At 39.2% G+C, this 22,793-nt stretch overlaps 1 protein-coding gene across 2 annotated transcripts in view; it reads left to right on the top strand.

The window, feature by feature from the left end:
* CERS6 (ceramide synthase 6) overlaps positions 1-22,793 on the top strand; it is a 96,451-nt gene that overhangs the window by 30,923 nt on the left and 42,735 nt on the right. For both annotated transcript variants that reach the window (XM_038142410.1, XM_038142411.1), the window contains exons 3-4: positions 1,476-1,606; positions 16,831-16,888. In XM_038142410.1, coding sequence (XP_037998338.1) covers positions 1,476-1,606; positions 16,831-16,888 — 189 coding nt within the window. The remainder of the gene's footprint in view (positions 1-1,475; positions 1,607-16,830; positions 16,889-22,793) is intronic.

Below are 22,793 nucleotides of genomic sequence, written 5' to 3' on the forward strand. Positions count from 1 at the left end.
ACCATGGCACTTGCTGTGACTTTTGTCCTGTTTTCAGGGAGGGAATTGCATGTGCCTTGTTTCTGAAAGCTGCAGGATATATTCTCACACAGGCTCAGCTGAAGGAAGAATGGTTAGGTTTTGTTAGTTGTGGGGTGTTTTCTTTGTTTGTTTTTAATATTTCATCATAAAATCTGGTAGCCTGACACAGGGCCTGAAATACCTGTGAGTGTGAGGAGCTCCACACAAATGTATCTGCTTTCCTGCAAGAATCTTGTAGTTGCTCTCAGGGAAACTGTCCAATTTAGCTACCTGCCTTTTTTGAATCCTGTACAGCAGTTCTCTCTAGTCAAACTCCCAAGAGCTGCATCAAACATTTCATTTTTATAAGGTTACAGAAATTGCTTTTCTTAACCTTCTATTGAAAAACTAGTGGATACTTTGGTTGACTAAAAAACTTTGTTGAGATGGATGCCAAATACTTCAACCTTCTCTTGTCTCATCCTTTCATTTCCCTCTCTTTCTTGTGCTTTCTTGGAGTCTGAGAGACAAAACTTCAGCTTAACAGAAATTTTGTTGGTTTGTGTCTTGCAACAATTAAAAATTTAAGGCTCTTTGTTGTAAGAGCTCTTGTACTTCATTCAGTATATGCAACTGGTTTGCAGAAATAAAGCTAAAGTTCCAGAAAACAGATTGTGCATTTTTCTGTTTATTTAAAAAACTATATGATCAGGAGAAATATGTAAGTAGTACATATGCTTCACTGTACATGTAGAATTGCTGTATGATTGGAGTTTCATCCTGTACTGCCCTTCAAATTAAAGACAGACTCAGTTTCTTTTGCCTTACCTCTTACACTGGTTTGCACTCATGCTAATGGTGTGAGACTTCTACATTTTCTGCTTTGGAGAATATTTATGTGTATTTAGTTTTACAGAAAACAATTCCAGAAAATATGTCCCTGTTGTCAAGGTGATTTTCCTTTTGAAGTTGTCACTTTGTTTAGCAACCTCATTTATTAACATTATTGTGCAGAAACAATTCGTCTTCTTTGTGTGTCAGTCAACCCATCTTCCCTAGTGCAACAGTCGACATGACAAAGATCCTGATGTAGGAGAGTGGAACAGATATTAGTGTGTGGCAGGCAGTGGGGTGTTTGTAAGAGCCACTGCCCCAGTAATGCATGGCATTTTATGGCTGCTAAACTTCACTTCCAAGCTTCAAGCAAATTTCAATCCCATTATCCCTTTAAAGTTTTTTATCAGTAATGGACCTGCAAGTCATATTACAGCATCTGTCCTTCTAGATTTATTGTCGTTTTAAATGCATTCTGATATGAATCTGCCAGTAGAGATTTCTGTGAACATATTTCTGTGTATCCATGTGTCTGACAGACAGCCTTGGTAAGAAGGCAAGAGTCAATAACTGTGGCTCTGAATTTAAAATGTTAATGCAGTTGAGCTAGAAAATAATTTTTGTGCTTTTCTGTTTTGTAGCATCCAGATGAAAAGAGGCTGGAAGGCCTCTCCAAGCAGCTGGACTGGGATGTACGCAGCATTCAACGTTGGTTTCGACAAAGGCGCAACCAGGAAAAACCCAGCACCCTTAGGAAGTTCTGTGAGAGCATGTAAGGATGCACGTTCTCTTCTTGAGTTCTGTTGAGCCTGTGTTCTCATCAGTTTTCCCCTTTGTTTTTCACAGGTACTTTTGCAGACAATTAGAAAATTATACAAACTGGTAGAATATTATTTAATGAGAAAAATAATCTTCATTGTCCTGAAGGAGTCAGATTGTACTTTTTGAGTATTTCAGTGGTCAAAAGCTTGCAGAAATCATGCTGTTGTGATTCTATACTATCAGGGCACCAGCCTGATTCTTTAAGAGATGTCACCTGGTGTTAGTATGCTGTCCTTACAGCACTACCTTTAGCCATGCAGTCTGATGGACATCTGAGATGGAGGAGTAAAGATAAAAGGCAGCTGGGTTGTTAAATAAAAAGAAGACAGAAGATAAGTTGTCTAAAGATGATTGCCCTTTATTAAACAGAAGTGTCAGAATGCTTAAGTCCTTTGGTATTTAAAGTTAAAATCCTCCTTCCTTAGTGTTTAATAAATCAAGGCTTGATGAGATTATGCATAGACTTGGTCATTTTGTTGCCAGCAGCTGCTGGCCTTAGAGTTACTAATTTTTGAGATCAGTGAAGAACAACCTTTTTTTCTGCAAGGGTTGTAGTTGTTCACTTGTCGGTTGTGGAGTCTTGGGAAAAATTATTGCTTTACTAGCCTTAGAGGTAGCATATTTGGATGGCATATTTTGCTTGCCCTGTAACTCAGCTCAAAGACCGCTCTCTCTTGTGCCAGGGCATTTGGGTGAACCTACAGGTAGAAAAATTTAGGCATGCCATGAAATACTGGTGTGGATAGGATAGTAATGGGTGCTCAATTTGCTGCTTTGTGGCATGCATTATCAAAATAGGATGCAAATGACAGCTATGAATGCAGACTGGAAGGTAAGGTCAAGCTGTGGTGAATTCTGACAGAATATAGTGCCAGCTTTGTTTAGAGGGAACCATTGGCATTTCTGCAATATGTGTATTTCATAGTAATGATAAAACTTGTCCAAAAAGAAGCAAGATGGCATAAATAATAGGTCAATATTTCAGGTTCTATCTGTTCATGGTTTGCAGGAGATGCAGTGGGAGCTGCCTCTCCATTTCTACATGAAGTAGTGCTGTGGGAATGTGGTGTTATCCAACCAATTATGTGGGCCTTGCCCTGGGAGCATTTCCAGTGATGGACTGTGTGCCACCAGCTGACCTGACACATCTTGGACAAAGTTGTTGGCACATAGTCAGACTACTACTGGTAACCCAGGGTTCCCTTTTATCCTTTCAGTATGAGTGTTAAAGTTGTTTAGTTAAATCTGTCCATCAGAGTATTAAGCAAGGTACTTCAGAAAGTTTTGACTAAAGAAATCTTTTGGTATGAGGTCTGTAGCCTTTTTGTAGCTATTGAGTTAATGGGGTGGCTTTTCAGAGATATAGCGGCTGTGTGTGACAAGTGTTTTGAAGCTCTGAGCTGCCTAAAGTACATGTTCCCACAGCAGTCATGGGAAAGGGAGCACACAAGCCTTCAGTAATTGGGGTGCCAGTGCAGAGTTTCGACAGAACGAAGTGTGCCCTTATGCAATAAGCAAGAACAGAGCAAGCAGAATGACAGTGGTCTCTGTCTACACCTTCATACTGCTGAGCTGCTATCCCTCCAGAGAAGGCTTCAGTTTTGCTGGGAACAGCTCTGATTGACTGCGGCATGGGAAGAAAAGTGAAAGAACCCACAGCAAATGTGGATCTGCCTAAAAAGAGCTTCAACTCTTTTTACGTGGAGACAATTTAATTTACTGGTAGACAAAGCGTTCCTTGGGCTCAGAGTGGCTTTTCCATGATGAAAGGGAAGAGGAGCTGTGCCAGAAGGGCTGTAGGCCATTTCTGACTGCCTTATCTTTCTTGCAAATGAATAGCGTGGGCACTATCTAAGGTAGAGTAGCTTCAATGTGACAAAAGCTGAGAGTGAAATTTAATGATAAACACACTTGCCTGAGATGAATGATGCCGGAGATCCAGCCCCAAACACATGCCAGTAACTTCATTACTAGGTTCTTATTGTCACAGATTTCTCACTTTCTCTAACCCTTCCCTTCTTTTCAACAATTACAATTCTGGTCATGAACAGAATGCAGAAAAACCCCAAAACCTACCCTGCTCGCTGCTTCTTGAGGGGGAAGGGGTGTTTGATTTTTGTTTGTTTGTTTGTTTAGTTTTGGTTTTTTGTTTGTTTTTGTGGGGTTTTTGTTGTTTTGGTCTATGGGTTTGTTTTTTTTTTTTTTTTTTTTTGTTCTATTCTGTGGTTTGTTTGGTTTGGGTTTTTTGTTTGTTTGGTTTTGTTTTGGGGGGGTACTTTTTGTTCGTTTTGTTGTTCTGTTGTTCTTTTTTTTCCAAATAGAATAATTCCTTTGCTGCCAGTCTTTGTCAGATATTCAGACCATGGGCAGATGATGGTTACATGAAGAAAAACACAGTAATAAAATCTCCTGTTTATAGATGCTGTTTGTGTCACAGCATTATAGTGAAAATAAATTACTTTTTCAGAAACCTTAACCAATATTCACCCCATTTTGTCTGTCAGTCTGAAAGAGAAGGTGTAATTTGATTACTGGAGCCATAGAGACCCTAATGGTGAGACCCTAGTGGTGTCACATACCTGCTTAAGCTTTCAGATATTATGCTGATAAGTATTTATATGAAATATGAAATAGATCATTCACTAGGTGGTGATTAATGTATATAATCACCAGGTGGTGATTAATGATCCAGTCAGTAATAAATGCAGTACTGAGTATTATTTTACTAGTAAGTCAGTCCTTGTATCCCAGGGATTTGGTGATTCTGGCATGAAACCTGGAGTTCAAGTCACAGTTTGTAGTCACTAGGAAAGGTATCCATCTAGTAGTACCTCAGATTGCAAAGCACAGGCACTTAGCTTTCTATATTAGCTGCAGGGAATAGTCTGTCCATAGCTTTTCTTTCTATTTTGTGAATTTAGACCATTTGCACTCCTTTCTTGAACTTGAAAGTCCAAGATGTGTAAAGGAGGGAAAAAAGTGGTCAACTGAGTGTGCAAAATGAACTTTTCTATTTCCATGTATTTCTGTTGGGTTTTTATTATTCTTTTCTCTCTGTCCCTGTGGCACAGCCTAACATCAAGAATATTACTTTGCTTATTGCCACAGGAATAAGGAATACAGGATCCAATAATGTTTTTGTTAATGTTTGATGTGTCAGAAAGCCAATGCAGTAATGAATCCCAAACCACTTCCAGTGTCTTCCCAGTTTCAGTATGTTGTTTCTGCTCTACTGCCAGTGTGTAGGCATGTCTGGATTTCTCAAAGACTTAGTAGTATAGAAAGAGAGAGCATTCTGTCCTCTCCCCTTGTTGTCTGGTGCAAAGGGAGAGAACCTGTGATGCCGTAAGTTACTAGCCTGGGATTTTGGAATGTCATCAAGCCGATGACTTGTCTGTCCTACAGCTATGTACATTTAAGCAAGCTGTTTATTAGAGACATTTATATGGTTTCTAAGGAGTGTCTGGAAGAAACATATGGCCAAGAGAGATGTTTTGAGTTTATGCAACATTCTGTGTGCGAAAACATGGAAATGTGCAGACTGAAGCGCCAAAGATCTATTTTTTCCTCCCCTTTATTCTCTAGAAGAAGCTTGAATAATAAATGGTCTCTAAGTAGGGTGTCTTTTAGTGTTGATGTAGGGGAAAGAAGAGGCTCTGTCTCATGTCCTAGCTAGACATTCTTTTTCCTAAGGAATTGAAATTTTGTTTATGCACGTTGCTTTGGAGGAAGATTTTATCTATCTATGACTGTATAAATTTGTGTGTGTGTGCACATGTATGTGTATAGATATAGAGAAATACCAATTGGGGTTTTTTTTTTGCTTGTTATACACATTTGTGTGAAAATTCTGTGGGCTGTTTGCAACTTCTTGGGCATACTGCTTTTCTCAACTAGTAGAGTAATTCTCTCCTACAAAGTTGTACTGGAAAAATAACTGTGCAAGGGAAAGAAATGAAGACAGCTGTTTGGTTGTTGAAATTCTGATCTGTGCTGATGCACATGATAACAGAATGTGTGAAAGAATTCATCAGTCTGTGCTTTGTGTTGAGCAGTAAAGCATTAGAAAATAAATAGGCTTTTAGCTCTGAGTATTTAATAGCATCAGGCCCTCCTAAGCCAGCTTCTAACACACTTCTGATCTGAGCAAAAATTTGTGGTAGATGGTACTTTGGGTCCATTTAATTTTGATTTGTTGGCTGCTCCAGTGCTAGATGGAATGAAGGATTAACCAGTGTTTCGTGACCAGAAAACCAAAGGGGGAATGAGTCTGTGAAGACACACAACATGCTCTGCAGCAAGTGTAGAGGTAGTTACTCTTCAGTGGCCACAGAACTGCACTATCTCCCTTGTTTTCCTTTGCTGTTTTCCATGGAATGGGAATTGCTGTTACTTGGGCAATCAGATATTTGTTGTTGTGTTGATAAGTGGATTATGACATGAGGGGCAAGTAGGCTCAGGTGTTGGCAGAGTCAGATTTGTGAGGCAGCTTGTGGATGAAGGCCATAGGTGTTCAATGAAATGTGAAGGGAGTTGGATTCTGTGAAATTGTTCCAGAACAGGGAAGATGTGACTTTGCTGAGTGCAAGAGATGTTTATTATGACTTCAGGTGGTAGGGGAGTTGAGAAAGAAGGCTCCTAATTGCTAGTAAGTGGTAACTGAAGTGCAGAGTAACAAAGATGATCTGGCAAATTTTATCTGTACTAAGCATGTAAAATACTGCCATTTTACGACAGTACTGTAAGTGTTGCATTTAGACTCTGGAGTTAATACATTCAAGGACCTATTACTCTCTTAAAAGTATTATGTCTAGTAACATCACTGAAGAGAGATGTGCTTGAATGCAAGGCCTCTGTAGAAGGTAAAAGTGAATGAGGCATTTACACTGAGACTCATGTCAGGGAAGCTAGAGCTATGCAAAAAGGCCTGGAGTCATGTTTGCCTATGTAAAAACCAAGACAGAAATCCTGATCTGTTTTACATCAGGGTGAGATGTTGCTCCACAAGAGTAGCACTCAATAGTTCTGCATGTTGCTGATTCCTTTGTCTGCTACTCTCTAAGCCATATATGAAGTCAGTGTGGAAAAGTATCGATGGAGCCTTTTATTTTGTTTAAATGTATGTTTTTGTATGATGTCATTCAGCACTGGTTCACTGATGGCCTCCCTGCTCCAAGAGAAAGACAGTAAGACAGAACTGGTTGCCTTGAGTTACATAATACATAGTAATTTGTAGCTTGAGTCCCTGGACACACAAATAAGTGAATGGCTGGCAAGTTGTCCTAATTTTAAAGTTGTGAGAACACAGTCTAGCTGTGTCAGCAATTTTAATTCTTTAACACTTGTTCTCTGATAAATCTGTGTTAAGCATCTTCCATGTACCCCCTCCCAACACACAGCTTGCCCAGCACTCACACTTCCAAAGGCAGACTCTGGGCACTCAAGCCCAGCTGCTGCAGCGTGGTTTGCTGTGGGTTTATGCCTTCAGCTTTGCCTCATGGAACATCTGTATTAGGCATACTTGCCCAGGCTGGCTCAAGCTGTAGTTGAGCAGCGCAGGCTAGCATTGTAGATCCAATAAGCACTAAAGGCCACCTCCCTGAGCTCTGCATCCTTGCCCTCTGATTTGCCCTGCCAGACAGCTGGCTGTACAGCTGTTTTGTAGGGTGATCCGCCATACTCTCTGGGGTTAAAGGTTACCCTGCACGCAAACATAGGGTCCTCATCACTCAGATTTTCCTCTTGTGGGTCATGATCTTGCTGGAGTTCTGTTCTTGTGATTGTGGAGAGTGTGTGTGCAGTCAAGTAATAGAAGGTAAACCAGGGAAGCGTGGGCAGTACTTGCATCCATGGTGAAAGCTCAGGTTTTGATATGATGGAGGAGAGAAGCAGGGGAAGCAGCTTCAGCCACCTGGCCTCTCCTGATGTGAGAGGGTGGGAGGACATGGTGTGGTGGAGCAGGGCATGTTGTGCCATGTGGTCCTCTGAGTGGATCTCTTCCTTCTGCCAGCTCTAATACAAGGGCTTAGATTAACACAGGCTGAAGAAATGAATGCTTTTCTACTGCACTACTGAACAGCTGCACCTGTGACTCTGTGTATACCCTTCATCTCATTCTTCCTATCATTTTTTAATTTGGAATAGTGGATCTGAGTCTGCTCTTGTTGTCCTCCTGTCCTGCTGCATTAAAAAGCTGAATCATCTGGAGAAGGAGAAGATGGAAGTAGACTTCTTGCAACTCCACAGTATGCTGTTCAAAAGGCTCCAGTTAGCTCAGGGCTCATATGAAACAGACCCCACCATTGGGCAGGGTTGGCAGTTTCCCTCCTGATTCCTCTCCTACTGTGTCTGCCGTACTCACGTATGAATCTGGTCTGTGATCACCATTCTGTCTTTTTAAGCTGGGCCTCAGGACTTCTGACTGCCCAAAACATGGTATTAAAGGGAAATTACAACATTGGTTAAGTGTCAGGAGTTGCCAGCCCTCTTTCCCTGCTGTGCTGCTGGAGCAGACAGGCAAAGATGTCCGTGCCATGTCCTCATAATATGCTCACTGTGTTTTAAGGCTTTAGTGCTTTAAGCACTTGCTATTTTGCATCTTGTGAAATTCCCTCTTCCCTCAAATTGGATTACTTAAAATTCTGAATTCCCTGCCCTTACTGCCTTCTGTGACACAGTTTTTAACACAATTAATAAATTTAAATTAACTCATGTGCTCATCCTGCCAAGACACCATCTCTTAACATTATCATTGTACATTAAGCAAGGTTATAATTAACTAGGTTTCCATTCTCTTGTGGGTTGTATGGGCTCACCATTATCTTATATTATGGAAATTAAATAATTCCTCCCTAAGTTCTAGTTAATGTGAACTCAAATCCAAAATTACAGTCACAATATAACAATTTAAGACATCTAAAGGAAAACTGAAAAGACTGCAGTAGCTACTGCTTTCTTGTGTTCTGTGCACCTTAAATTGTCTAGTTCTTCATTGTGGCAGAGACAAGCTTCAGTCAGCCTCAGCTTTAAATGAAGTTGGCAAACACTGGAGACAAGTGCCTTGAAACACTGGAAGTTAAGTGGCAATAAGATGTTAGTTTATACACAGCACTGAATGAATTTTATTTTATACACTGCAAATCTCTACTTCTCTCTTCTCCCTTGTATTTATGTTGTTACACAGTTTAGTTTCATATCTGATTGCCTTTCATTTTATGCATGCATGGACTACGTCTCTTCACAGAGACACACAGTTAAGAGGAGAATTAGCTTTCACATTGCTTAGCATTTTTCACTTATGCATAACTAGGCCTACAACTGCACTGTTTCCTGTGTTAGTAAGTTGTCTGTCATGGAAAGGAGCTTGCAGTGGCCTGTAGCTGAATTTATGTAGTGGTGGTGGTCTCTGGGAGAACATGTACATAATGCTGATGGGAGATGAGAAACTTGCTAGTTCATCTAATGCTTTTTGGGATGATGGTGGGTCATCTACAGGCATATGGTAACCTAGTGTTTGATACAGCTTCTGTCTTCTGCTTTGGTGTCTCACCACAGACCTGCTGTGACAGCACACAGAGCCCAGGCTGCAGTGGGGACCTTTCTGGTAACTCCATATCTATGCTCCTGTTTTGCATTACATGTAAACCCATGAACTCATAACATTTTACTGGTACTGTCAGTGTGACAGGCCTTTCTGCTTGTACTGGCTGGTGACCAGGATTTGCTCTTACAGGCATGTTTATTTTTCACTTCCCTGAAGTTCAAGAAGCTGGCAGATTAAAAATGTGAGATTTAAATTCTTCACTACTTTTTTCAGAGGATTCAAGTAGTGCATCAGCTTATGTAGTCCTGGTTACTGGCAGGGTAAATCTTCTAAGATCAGGCCCTGAAACAGCCTGAAATTGTGACTACCAGATGGGAAATATTCAGTATAAGGTGCTGCAGAAAGTGTGCTTTGAAATTCTTAATGCTATCCCTTATGGTTAGTTATTTAAATACTTTAAGACTAATGAATATAGTTTGGTTAGGTGGTGCTTCCTGGTAAATTTGGGTTTCTGTCTTCTTTAGTTTCATTGCTGCTGCTCTGATAAAAGCACTTTTGCAATAACAATAGTACAAAAATTTCCTGCCCCTCTTTTTGTTCAGTGCTTGGAATACTGAGGGAAAATAAATCTTTAAAAATTAAAAATGGACCAAAAAAAGCCTTCACTGTAATGTACAACTTGTAGAGGTTTTTCTGAAGTTTTCAGTGATCCAACAAGCAATGAATGGGAGACATGGAAAGGCAAGGAACATAAACGACAAAGTAAATATACTTCTTTGGCATATAAAAGGGAAAACAAAATTGAGAAGGTGAGGTTTGAATACACTGCTAAAAACATTGCTTATCCTCCAATCTTAGCTACAATAGCCCTGCAACTCCCACTTGGAAGTTGGGGAGGTTTATCTTCTGAAATGGAAGTACAGAATGTGAAGACAAAGCAGGCCCTCCCCGGCAGACTGATCTCTGCCCGTGTAATCAGAGGCTGTGTGGTTGCTGTGCACAGCCTTGGGATGTGCTGCATGGATTGAGAACAGCTGCGGCTTCCTCAGGGAAATGGGGAAACACACTGACACCTAGCCTGCCTCCACACAGATCATGCTCCTAAGGGCTCAGCATCTGCTTCAGCAGGCTAAAAACCTCTCTGGGGCACACTTAATGCTACAGGAAAGTAACATTCAGCATGGGAACAAAAGAAAACAAGTAATGCAAGTTGGTCTGAGAAGGTGGTTAGCTGACACAAAGGTGCCTTATGCATACAAATGTTAGCTGTCATGGCTAGGACAATGTTGCTAGGTGAAATTCAAATGCAGTCTGGAAGATTCAAGTTTTCATTCCTCTAGGACTGTAAAGGAGTGGGACAGTGAACGGCTGTTGTGTCTGCAAACAGGTGACTTGTGAGATCATTGTTAGAATGGAGAGGTCCCTGTTAGAAAGGCTTTGGAGTTGGTTTCTCTCCCCAAGACTCATCAGCTGTTTGCATTGAGCATCACTGATGAGAAAACAGGTCTGCTGGTCAGACCACAAGGGATGGTGCATGGCAGCAACATCTGGTTTTTCTGTGTGCTTCCCATGAGCTTTCCATATAGTATCTCTTTGTAGGGCAAGATTTGGCAAGGATCATAGGTCTCTGAGGTCTTATTTTTATTTTATGTAGCCCTCAAAGTACTCAGAAGAGAACAGTTGCATAATCATTGAGCAGAAACTATGTAACCTAGAATGAGTTACCAAAACACCTTTTGTGTTATACATACTTTCTGGCCTAATTATATAAACACACTTTATTATTTATAAAACTGCATCACTCCAAAATTTAGTACTGTGTTTCCTTTCCTCTTTTCTGCACTACTAAATTTTGCTCTTAAGACTATCAGAGCTGCATTTTGAGCATACAGATTTAGGACAGAACTGGTCTCAAGTGGCACTGTAATACTAAATATTAAATAACTGATTCAGACTGCAGCCAAGAGGAAAATCAGATGACAGTCAAGTCTTAATCCAGAAGATTGAAGAGGAGAGCAATACAGTGTTCTCAATTTATCATACCTGCTATTTTGCACATCTTAGTGCGTTGTGCATAACTGCTTTCCTCCCCATATAACATCTGCTTAACTACAGTGCAGGAACTATTTACCATTTGCATGGTCCAGGCTGACTCAACAGCAATGCCATGCCAAAAAAGGCAAGAAGATTTTATTCATTTATTTATTTACTTATGTATTATTTTTATTTAATATTTTTTATATCTACTTGCATCTGTCAGGCTTTGTGGAAATGCAGTAAATATTCATTACAGAAATCTGGGGAGGCAGGAAATTGGAATAGTGGACCTACTTCCATCAACCATACAGTCATACTTGCAGCTTTGTATTATAATAGGTATCAGAATTAAGATCATTAAAGATTTAGTGGAGTCTACTGTTTGACCTCCCATTTATTGGATGGTTTAAGCATTATTTTTCAGGGCTCTGTCTTGTATTTTTACATGATTTGTTGCCTGAAAAACTTTAGGGAAATTTTCTGTTGGTTTAGGGGAGAAGGGTTACTGTTTGTTGTGTTTAGTTTTGATTTTAACTTAAAGTTGGAGTAATAGGTAGGTAGACAATGTCACAAATATTAAGAAGTTGATCCAGAAGTTCAGAGTCCGTTGTTTTTTTAGGATCATCCTCTAAATATTTGTCTTTAGAGGTAGTCAGTTTGCATGAAGTTCAGTTTGACTTGCAGTCCAAAGCCTGAGCCCAGAGGTCTGTCAGCCACTGACAGAAGGTGAGCAGTGGATGATGGAGAACAGCAAATCTTACATTTTACTGGAATCTTACATTTACACATGGAAGTGTATTTCCATAGAAAAATGTCAGGCATCTGCAGTCTCTCTGAAAATAGTTTTCAGAGCCAGAGAACCAGTTTCTTCAACTGCAGGCCATGTGGTGAGCCTATGACTAGTTGCTAAACAGTGATGAGGTTTTTTTAATGTTAATTGTTTTGAAGTGTGGCATTCTTACATTGCTGTTTGTGGCCCTGTCTGTAGCAAACTAATGGCAAAGGCATCTGTAAATAACAGCCACAATTGTGCAAGAATAGTGGCTTTTATGTTTTTAACATTCTGCATTTACTATGTTTGATGTTTTGTTTTCAGCAGTTAGATAGCTTTGTATCCTTGCAAAATTTGAAGGACAAAATTACATCGGTGTGATGAAGGGAACCTGACAAGACATATGTATGGAACTGGTCAAGTGCTTGCTCAGGCAGGCACTTTAAATAGTTTTTGTTGAATTGAGCATACCATGGGGTATATCAGGTTAGTTGGTGGAGGCTCTCCAGCTTTTCCATCTTTTTAGATGATGTTCTCTGTCATGCTGAAGCATCTTTAAAATTTCATTAGCAGCTCAAAGTTAAAGGGGATGAGACTGTGCTGTGGACTGGGAATGCATTCAAATGTAGAACAAGAGCAGTCAGATCTGCTGCTGCACTTTTGAAGGACTCTACAGCATTCTTTTTAAGACTACATTAGAAAATAATTTATTTTTCTGTTATGACAGAGTCACTTTTTAGCTTGTCTTTTTTGCTGCAGTGTGTCCGTTCATGTTTGAAGCACTGTCCTAGTAAGCAACAGCACAACCTGAAGAATTTGCTGGAAGGTCCATAAGTCCATTTGGTCTGCCTTATTCAGAGTTTGAGCAGACCAGATGCAAGCCTGGTTCCGTTTGGAAGTCTTTTAGTGGAGGACTAAAGTGAACCTCATAAACCTTATTGTGGGCAGGCAGATCAGGTCTTTCAGAGCTCTTGTGCCTTGAGTGCTTTCATCTAAGTTTGCTCAATTTAAACTGACTTCAGTCTTTCAAGCAGCATACTTTGTGTGTAAATAAGTAATTCAAATTTCGTCTCTATACAGCTGACCACAGGAATGTTTGAAGTCTGAGGGACAGAGTAAATTCTCACAAAACAGAGAAGCTTTATCTGTTTTTACCTTTCAGTTAAGTGTGACTTGATGTGGCAGTTGCTCACGATGGAGTGCTTCACCTTGTGGCCTCCTCTGTATGTCTTTAATAGGGCAGAGAATATTGCTGGAGGAAAAGTGGAACAAGAGATATTTTAGTATGCATCTTGCCTTGCTTTTCCTAGTCTCTTGGGCTGTGCTACTGCTGCTTTAGAAGAAGCCGAGTTCCCTGTTGAAGACAGACAACCAGCTGTGACCAAACAACAGTAGCCAGTAACATGTGGACACTCAGCATGAGCTGCTTATGCTTAAGGAGGACCTTAAGCAGGATATTAGGAAGGGTCCTAGGAGGTTTTGTACCATTGCCTAGGAATCTTTGCTATCCTGGGTTCTGTAACTATTCAGACTATGCTTAGGCTAGGGGCACTTTCCAGCGTTAGATTTGGGACTATTATCTAGGACAAATTCAAGACAGTACTTCATCAACTACCACTTTGTGAATTCAATTGGAATAAAACTCAATAACCACACACTAAGAAAGGTGTCCTTCTCTTCTGTGATGTCCTGTGCAGACAGAAAGAACATTTTGCCCAAGTTCCCAAAATGCAGAGGTGTTTTGGACACTGGGCTATACTGTGAATAGGTGTGATTACTGTTCATAACATTTTCCCTTTATTTGCATTTCCTCATCAGTGGGCTTCAGTGAGACCCAAATAGAGGCATAAAGAAGTATGTACAGTTGATTGAAATCCATCATTCATATTAGAGTACTTGTTGCAAGAGAATTGATTTGAGAGTTCATCTTTGGAGGAATCTTGCTTGGACATATCTGCACTGTATGAAAGGTATTTCTCACATACATTCTGTCCTTATCTGTATGATTTTGAGTGAATAGTGCAGCTTTGTAATTTAGTTCCTGTACCTTTTCTCCCTGTCTTTAATCCCAAATTATTGAGTATGCATTCATCTATTTTACCTTGGCTTATGGGTTTTTTACTGTTAAGTGCAGCAATAAACCATCTACAAGTACTGGTAAAACAATGTGGGAAACTCCTTGAACTTTCTTGTATGAGATTGAGGTTCCTTTTGGGGTATTGAGCTGGGAGAATTGCCCTTGAAAGTCTGCAGAAAAAAGCAGCTAGCTGCCAGCTGCAGAGCAATGGAAGTCCTTTGTTGATCTGCTACCGCCAGAGTTGGCTGGTTAATGGTGATAAACATGCCAGGGGCCAATTCCAACTTTGCTTTGTTTCAAATTTTTTTATTGGAATTTGACCAATAAAAAGAAATTTGTAAAATAGCTTTTGTGTTTGTTGTTCAGCAGGAATGAGGTTGTTTTTTTTTTTTTTTCTATCAATACTTTTTTTTCTTTAAGAAATCAGTACTTTGACCAGCTTGGTCTATCATTCAAATCTTAGCCTTGTTTCATCTTCTGGTGCTAAATCCAAGTCCACTTGCTTGGCAAATTTGGGAAGGAGAACATATCCTATCCTTGTCTGCATCTATCACCTTTGTAGCAGTTGAAGCAAGTTGACTGTTTTCAGCAGGCCCAAATAATATCCAGTGGCTCGTGGCTCTGAGGGTTTTCTGAAACTCCAGAAACTCTCCTCCAGGGTAAAACATGGCTTTAGCACAAATCTATAGCCATGTCAGTGCTTTGGGAGGTGGGTGGAAAGTTAGATGGGGATATAGGTGTTTCTTAATTTGCCTGTTTTGGGAAAGGGTCTTTTTATTTTTTGAGGGATGGTAGCTGTAGGAAATTCTGCAATCAGAGTTTTCCAAATGTCCATGCAGACTGGAAAATCCCTGATACCCACCAGCTAAACTCAGCTATTAACATTTTTCAAATACATCAAACTGCCCTTGAACGCCTCTGTGGAATAATGCATCTCCCAACAGCAAGCTAGAAAAGCCCTTAAGCGTGTTATGAATTTTGCTTGGAGAAATGTGAAAGGTGATAAAACTCTTTGCAAGGAATTGATCATAGCTGCTCACACTTAGGAGTGAAAGAAGGGCACTGAAAGTGCTCATCAGTGAATAGGTTAGGCAGGGTTTTCCCCCTAGTATTTTCAGTGACAGCCTTCTAACATTCGCTAGATGATATGTGTTACTGTGAAATTGAATGGCAAGTTTACTGGCTGTAGGACTGGCCTAACTAGAAACTTCCCATCCAAATAAATCCTTCATAATACTGTCCTTGTTGTTTCTTTCATGTGCTTGATCTGAAGGTTTCTGCCAGCACAACTAACATTGTGCCTCCAAGTACTCTATGTTCACAGTATCTTGAAAGTGCCAGCATGAAAATGGTGTGCCATGTTACTACAGTGACCAAACCCTTGAAGGGTTTGCTATTTCTCTCATATCAGTTTAATACATTAATTTCTTCCATGCTATGGAGACTACGGTGTAAAATAGAATTTCTGTTCAATTGAAGTATCACACTTAAAATCTCATTGATGTTCTTACACTCTCCTCAAATTGTCAGAGGATTATTTATGTATGACACAACCGTCTTTCTAAATACTTGTAAAAGTAGCTTTGAAGAGAAAGGTTTGGATTAACCTTTAATATAGGAACATTTTCAGTTTTGTAACCATTCCAGTAATGTTTGAAAGCACTCCAGTGCCAATTAACTGGAAGCTAATAGTTTTGCCAGTGGAGAGAAAGTTCTAAGTGCTGTAAAATGTGTCATTGAAGATGATTCACGTTGCAGCATTGCTTCACACTAAGGTAGCTAAATCTCATCCTGCAATAAACATTATGATTATTACTTCTCTGGTGTTTATATTAAACATGTATGTGTAGTTAGTCCAACCCTCGAGGAAAAAAAAAACCAAACTAAGAATTTATACTGCACAAGGTTATGATTTTATTTCCTTAGACTTTCAGTAGCTCTTTCATAAGTGAGTAATGGGTCCAAAAGATAGGAAGTTACTGTGTCCGTCTTCTTTTCTTGAAGACTGGAGAAAAACAGAGGAGAGGATGATTTTGTAATAAATCTCCTGGTGGTTTCTCTTATTTTCCATGGCATCCTGTTCTTAACTTCTAGTTTGCCTCTGAAAAGAAAAAACAGAAGCTCAGCAATTATTCTGAGTGCATTTTTATAAGGGATGCATGGGAAGTGGATGTAAATTATGGATAAATATCTGTATCCAGCATATCTATCTGACGCAAATGCACTCCCTAAAACCAAATGTGGAGTGCTGGAATCTGCCAAGTGAATTTCCAGCTCATTGTGAATGATGCTTCTCATTACTAAAGAGTCTGTTTGACATGCAGTTACTCCCAAGTCACCTGTTGAAGTCTTAATAAAATTTCTTACTATCTTCTTCCTGGTGTCTAAGAAGAGATGAACATTCCTGCAACAGATGGGTAAATTGTCCTCTCTCCTCCAATGTCCTGCTAGTTTTCATTAAACTTTTAAAAACTTAATATCCTTGAAAATGTGTGAGGATTCTTATCCCCTGTTTACATAAAATTAGCAAGTATTTTTGGAGAGCTGATGAGAGGCCAGGAAAAGCAGGCAAATGAGCACAATGCTTGGTAGCAGAAGTTGTAGAAAACCAGACCAAAATTTTGCTTCAACTTCTGTTAATGTAACCAGGGTGTGGTGGTTTGGTGGTGAAATAAGAAATCATATGTTGAACTGTAAAATATATAAACCTGGTATCCTAGAGTTAATCTCTTGTACCTTTTGCAGGTGGAGATTTACATTTTACCTTTATATATTTACCTATGGAGTACGGTTCCTGAAAAAGGTAGGCACTTATATTATTATGCTTTCATAACATATCACAGACTTGAAGTCTTGTGCAGGTATAATATAAAGCTCAGGAATAAAGTCTATGTTCATGAGGAGTGAAAATTAAAATTTAATTTGCATTCGTAAAATGCTTTGCTACTAGCATTGGTAAGGAGTATAAGTTCTTATCAATATTTAATAGGGTTTTAAAAGAAATAACGGCATAGCCTAGTTCACGTGATTACTTTTCATTATAAGTATTAAACTGGCAGTAAGGCTTACCAAAGTATTAATCTCAATTTCGCCATCATCCTTGCTTAAATGCCTCTGACAGAGGTTACTTTTTATTAACAAACAAAATACATTAGTGTTTTAGAAAAAAATACCTTTTTTGCCTATTCTTTTTCTAATGTACTGTGGGAGGAGGTTTCTGTAGAGTTTCCTGTCAATGGTGTGTTTCACCTGGTTTAAAAAGAGAAGGGTATTGAAAGCTTCTAAGCACTCTGACATAGGTCTGTTAACCCTGCAATAGAGAGTAATACAGATTTGTGGTGCAAACTGTTTTTACAGTGTGACTAGTTCTCAGAGCTCCTGTGCAAGTTGGACCATAGTTCTGTCATTCTAGGAGGTGAAATTAGGGGAATGGTTCACCCAGTGTGTTCAAATAATCTTTGTTTTGGTCAAAAGTTTGACACAAGAAAATGTATCCTGAATGTCTCTGATGCGCTGTAAATAAAAGAGGTTTACTAATCTTTTTTTTGCCTGTAGTTGTAGAGGCTGTCTCAGGTGCAAGGCAACTTGGTGTGAGCAGGAATAATGATGTGCCTGTGCAGGGAGGGCACATCAGAGCTGTTCTCAGCTACTCAGCAGTAGTCAGCCCCAGGGGAAGTGTGGGCCAGAGCAGCATGCACTTGCATTCTCCCTCTGTCTCCTTGAACACTTACGTTTTATGTGTACTTCATCTATTAACATGCTGTATGGTCGCTTGATCCCATAGCACTGTGTGTTTCAGGGCATGCCTGCAGTGTGATGGCTAATGCAGTGAGGGGATTAAATAGATCATCATAATCAGGATTTGAACTCACCTGTGTCATTTCCAATACTTTAAGAGAAAAGGGAATCAGTGTAATTGTAGGTTAAGTGTTCAAGTTGACCATCTTCTACATCAAATACTATTTTCAAGAGCAGATTTGGCAATGAATGTTCTTCTGTGTGACGAAATGGACCAAGGTACCAACTTTAAAAGAGAAGATGAAGCTTTCTTTGTTACAGCTCCAGTCTTCACTGTTTTCTAGATCAGGTTTAAATTATTTGTGACTGCAGAGTGGGTGGGTGGCCCACAAAATCATTTAATGTGAAGCATTCACCTTCCTATCTAATCCTCATTGGCCCTATTCTTGGTAAAATGGCAAATGCTAGATGTGACCATCCCCATCTTAGTTTTCAGACTTCTGAATGAGATGTTTCAGCACTGAAGGACTGAAGCCAGCATTCACTACAGCATTCTTTGTGTCTTTATGAATCACTAATATTTGAAGCATAAAAGATAAGTAAACAATTATATTTCCACTTTGATCATGTATATGCAAATTCTTTCCTTTCTGAATGAAACTGAGATTTTTCAGCTCTACCATTTGTTTCATTTGCATGTCTACAAAACACTTCTTTGCAGAGTACCACACCAGTAGTCATGTCAACAAAACATTAAGTTCCAGTGAGTGCCAGTGGCATTAAACTGACTGCTTGCTTATCATTAACACAGGAATGAGATAATGTTTTTGTTTTCCTCAGTAATATTTGTAGTTAAATAAATGGTGGCTTTGCTCAAATGGTGGCTTAACTCATTAAGAGTTAATGGTCTGACTGTGCTCCAATTAAACGGAAAAAATATCATTATCTTTGGTGATAAAGAAACAGAGTAAAGAGTTCAGGGTTGGCTTGTTTCTTGCTTGCTCATCCTTGGTTCTCAGCAGTGCCTGTATAATGCTGTAAAATGAAAAATCTTTACGAGCATACGGAAGCAAAGCTTCCAGGTGACATATATAGACTTTTCACATTTAATCTCCTTCCCTTAATTGCCCATGAGAATTACAAACTCACAGAAGAGGATGAATTTTCTGCAGGTCTTCTGAAGTCTGTACTGAGACTTAGAAACCTGAAGTTGCATGTAGGTATTCTACTGGGAAAAGAATCATCTGCCTGGATAAACAAATCTTGCTATTTTTCAAATTCAGTGTTGAAGTAAGGCAGATGATATGAGTATGCTGTGGCTATATTTAAAAACGCCGGGTGCAACAAGCTTCTGTGTGTATGCAGCTGATGGAGTGTCCTTCCTAATGAGTCATCCCCTATGGAAGAACTGAGAACTGTCTGGTGGGTAGTTACAATTTCTAGTGGGACATCTAGCTTGCAAAAGAGCAGGGAAAGCCATGTTGAAGTGTAAATTTGACTCCAAAAGCCTACTCAAGGGTCTAAATGTATGGAAGGCAAGTAGAAAATAGCAGGGTAGTATGAAGGAAAAAACCCGACAGGTAGAGCTCCACTTCTGTTACGAAAGTTCTCCTTTCTTGAAAGTATAGGGTGTTTCAAATGAAGAAATTGAAGTGCTTATCCTCATGTGTTCACTAACCACTGAGCCAGGGAGCTTCTGTGTGACAGCAGGAGATGTTCTGTTAGTGGCCCACAGTTTCGGTGTGCACATTGAGAGAAACTGGCTTCATGCTTTTTCATGAGAGAGGATGTTGCATTCTGTTGCTCAGCTGAGTAGGCTGATTCTTTGCCTCTTTTTGGAATAAAATAGCAGCAGCGATACATGCACATGTTACAGCCCAGAGAGAGTAGTGTAGAATTTGTAAATGTCATTTCAGATTGCTGGTACTCCAGAATTTTAGAGCGTAAAGTCAGACCACCTTCACTTGAAATACATCCGGAATAAAGTACTTCAGAATAAAGTGGTGGCTGGTTCTTGACATTGTTTATGTATTACAGTTCACCTACTATTCAGATTGTTAACTTTGGATAAAGAAAATAATGGCTGTTATGCACAGCCACTTCATAAAATTAAATTGCTATATTAAAAAAATATACTGGTACTCTAGACAGTTTTCAGTCTTTGTAGCAGTAGGACAGACTTGATTTTGTCATAAAATTTCCTCAGCTATTGGAAAGCTATTGCAGAACACATTGCATGTTACATCATTTGGAGCAGAAAAAAATGACCTGCATCAGAATATTCAGTATTTCATTTATTGTTTCCATCTTCTGTTGCCCTACCTGCTGCATCTACTTTTTCATGAAACTAATGCTGCTGCATATTTTGTGGAACAGAACAATAATAGAAATGCAGCATCTTGGAAAAATGCATACCACTGTTTGGATTATGTCTGATCGTTTGATTCATAGAATAAGACTCCTTAAAGCAGGCTGATTTTTTTTCTGGTTTTAGCACTGAGATACCAAAGCATGAGTTTGGAAAATATCTACTGCCTTGGTTTAAATCAGAACTGACTCTAGCAAACAACACCGTGGCAAAAGCTGGGAAGCAGGGGGTTTACCTCCAGAGCTCTTGGTGTGTCTTTCATTCTTAAATCAGTTGAAGCAGTCATTCTGCTGGGCACTTTTTCTGCTCCAGTCTGCATCTGTTGCATTGTTTCCTTCCCATGTTCTTCCTGAAAGGTTGTTATATTATCTGTTACTGAAGCCTTGTAATTCCGTTTGCTCAGTGAGCTTATTTGCCCAATGCTGGATAAATATTCTCATTTAAATGAAGAATGCCAGAGGCCACTGTGGAGCCCTTTTAACACAAGGCTGATATTTGATTTTTTACTGTGCTATTAGCAGAGGGATAATGTGATACATAAGCCACTAAGGGAGGAAATGAAGCCCACATTTGGTAGATTGTGCTTGCTTTAAAATTGATTTGGATTCTCTGGGGGGTTTGATTGCCTTTTTTATTTTTTACTCGTAAAACCAATTGCTGAGTTTCTGTAAGTGATGAAAATTTTTAAGCTAAAATCATTTAGAATGTTAAAATTGAATTATAATCTTTTTCCTTTCCGTAAAAGCAGGGCTGAACATTAGGTGATAAATAAAACAATTTCTAATTCACTGAGTGAGCAAGAAGGCATGCTCTGGAGTCTTTTGAAGAATGCCATTGTGAGAAAGGGGAAATACCATGTTACATTTTAAAATAAGCATCACAGGTGGAAAAGGTTTCCAGGAAGACCATAGTTAGATGCCATCTCATGGAAAAGGAATTTCTTTTGAATTTATCTTCAGAAAGGCATAAAAATTGTTGAGGGCATTTAGGAGAGATTAATAGAGTGTTTTGGATGTTTGAGATATAAATCATGAGTCATGCTGTGAGAAAGATCAAAGCTACTGGAGAAACTTAGTTTTAAGTGACTGCACCACCTCGGTGTACATCAGCAAGGAGAATGAATGCGTTTTGGACAATGAGACTTTGTAAGAGAAGGCAAGTCAGCGTATGAAGTAATTCACTGTGTAAGCTCTTGGAAGTTAAGATAATAACTGGATGAGGCAGAAGAGGACAAAGCTGAGCAAGCTGGCAGTATTTATTTGTGGCTGAAAGGAGACTGGATGGTTTTAAAAGAAAAAGCAAAAGGAGAGTATCATTGGTATCCTAATTCAGTAATAGGATGGCAACAGGACTTTCAAATGTGTACAATGGGGAGAACTTTTACATAATCATGGGAAGGAAAAGCAACACACTAATTCAAAAAATGCATCTAGAATTGAATTTCTCTTTATCTGTTTTGAATCCAGCTGGGGGTATTTAATAACATCAGAGTAGTAAGTAAATGCTATGTAATCATCAAATTGGCAAGTTAAGCTGGTACTGAGCCATATACAGCATCTCTGCTGCTTGTGCATTACGCTGTCATTTGGGGCAGTGAAGGAGGGGCTGCCACACCTCATATCCCCCTGTGGACTAGTTGCTAATTTTGCCTTCAGCACAGTATTTGTTTTCTTGGCAGCCCAGCTTTCTGAAAGACTGAGTTTTTTTCAGGGTCATATCATTAAAATGGCTGATATAGAAGAAGTACTTCACAAAGTGTTATATTTGGGCAATTTTATGATAAAAATAGTTTTAATTCATCTATAAACTAAGGTGGCTCATTCATACCTGTAGTAAAGTATTAGCTCAGCACTTTATTGCCATGAGCTTTTCACGTTTTTCTATTCAAATTAATGAAGCAGTCCTGTTTTTCACAGCTAATTAAACCTGAGCAAAGAGTACATATTTGGATATAAGAACAGGTTATTACGAATGGAACTGGTGCTTTGCATTGCCCTTGTTCAGTTGCACTCACTACTGAGGAAATTACTTTGAGGAGGATAGCTGTATTCTCAATTAAATTAGTAAAACCTGTAGAACAATATGTATTTTTATACCATAAGTGCTTCAAGTCATTAAGCTGCTTCATTTTATCTTTCAGTAGTAGAGGAAAAAAATCTTAGCAATAAATAAGTACATCATCGATGATCTTTTGTTTTTTTTCCTATTATATTCCCTTCCAATGTTAACCTGTCACACCTCTCAGAGCTTTATCATTTTTTTCTGCCTACTGATGCTCCGGGCTACTGGCTATTGAACAGTGCCAGGTTAGCATGGGGAAATACTGCTGTAAATTTGAAACTAATTCAGAGTTTTGGTTCTATTTTTTAACTGCTGTTATCTCACAAGTAACTTAAGTAGTTTCAACAGGGGTTTTTGTCCTGTCCCCAGGAATTGTAGGCTCAAGAAGATGAGGAAGAGAAAATTCTTTCTTCTTGCCCAGTTACTTTAGGTTTTTTGCTGTGGCACAAATTTACTATTTATGGTTTTATACTTAAACCTAATACAAATTTGCAATTTACAAAATAAAACCATATGCAATTTATGATAGTCCCCCTGTTCT

This window comes from Motacilla alba, chromosome 7 (genome assembly GCF_015832195.1).
Source record: "Motacilla alba alba isolate MOTALB_02 chromosome 7, Motacilla_alba_V1.0_pri, whole genome shotgun sequence".
Classification (NCBI taxonomy): Eukaryota; Metazoa; Chordata; class Aves; order Passeriformes; family Motacillidae; genus Motacilla; species Motacilla alba.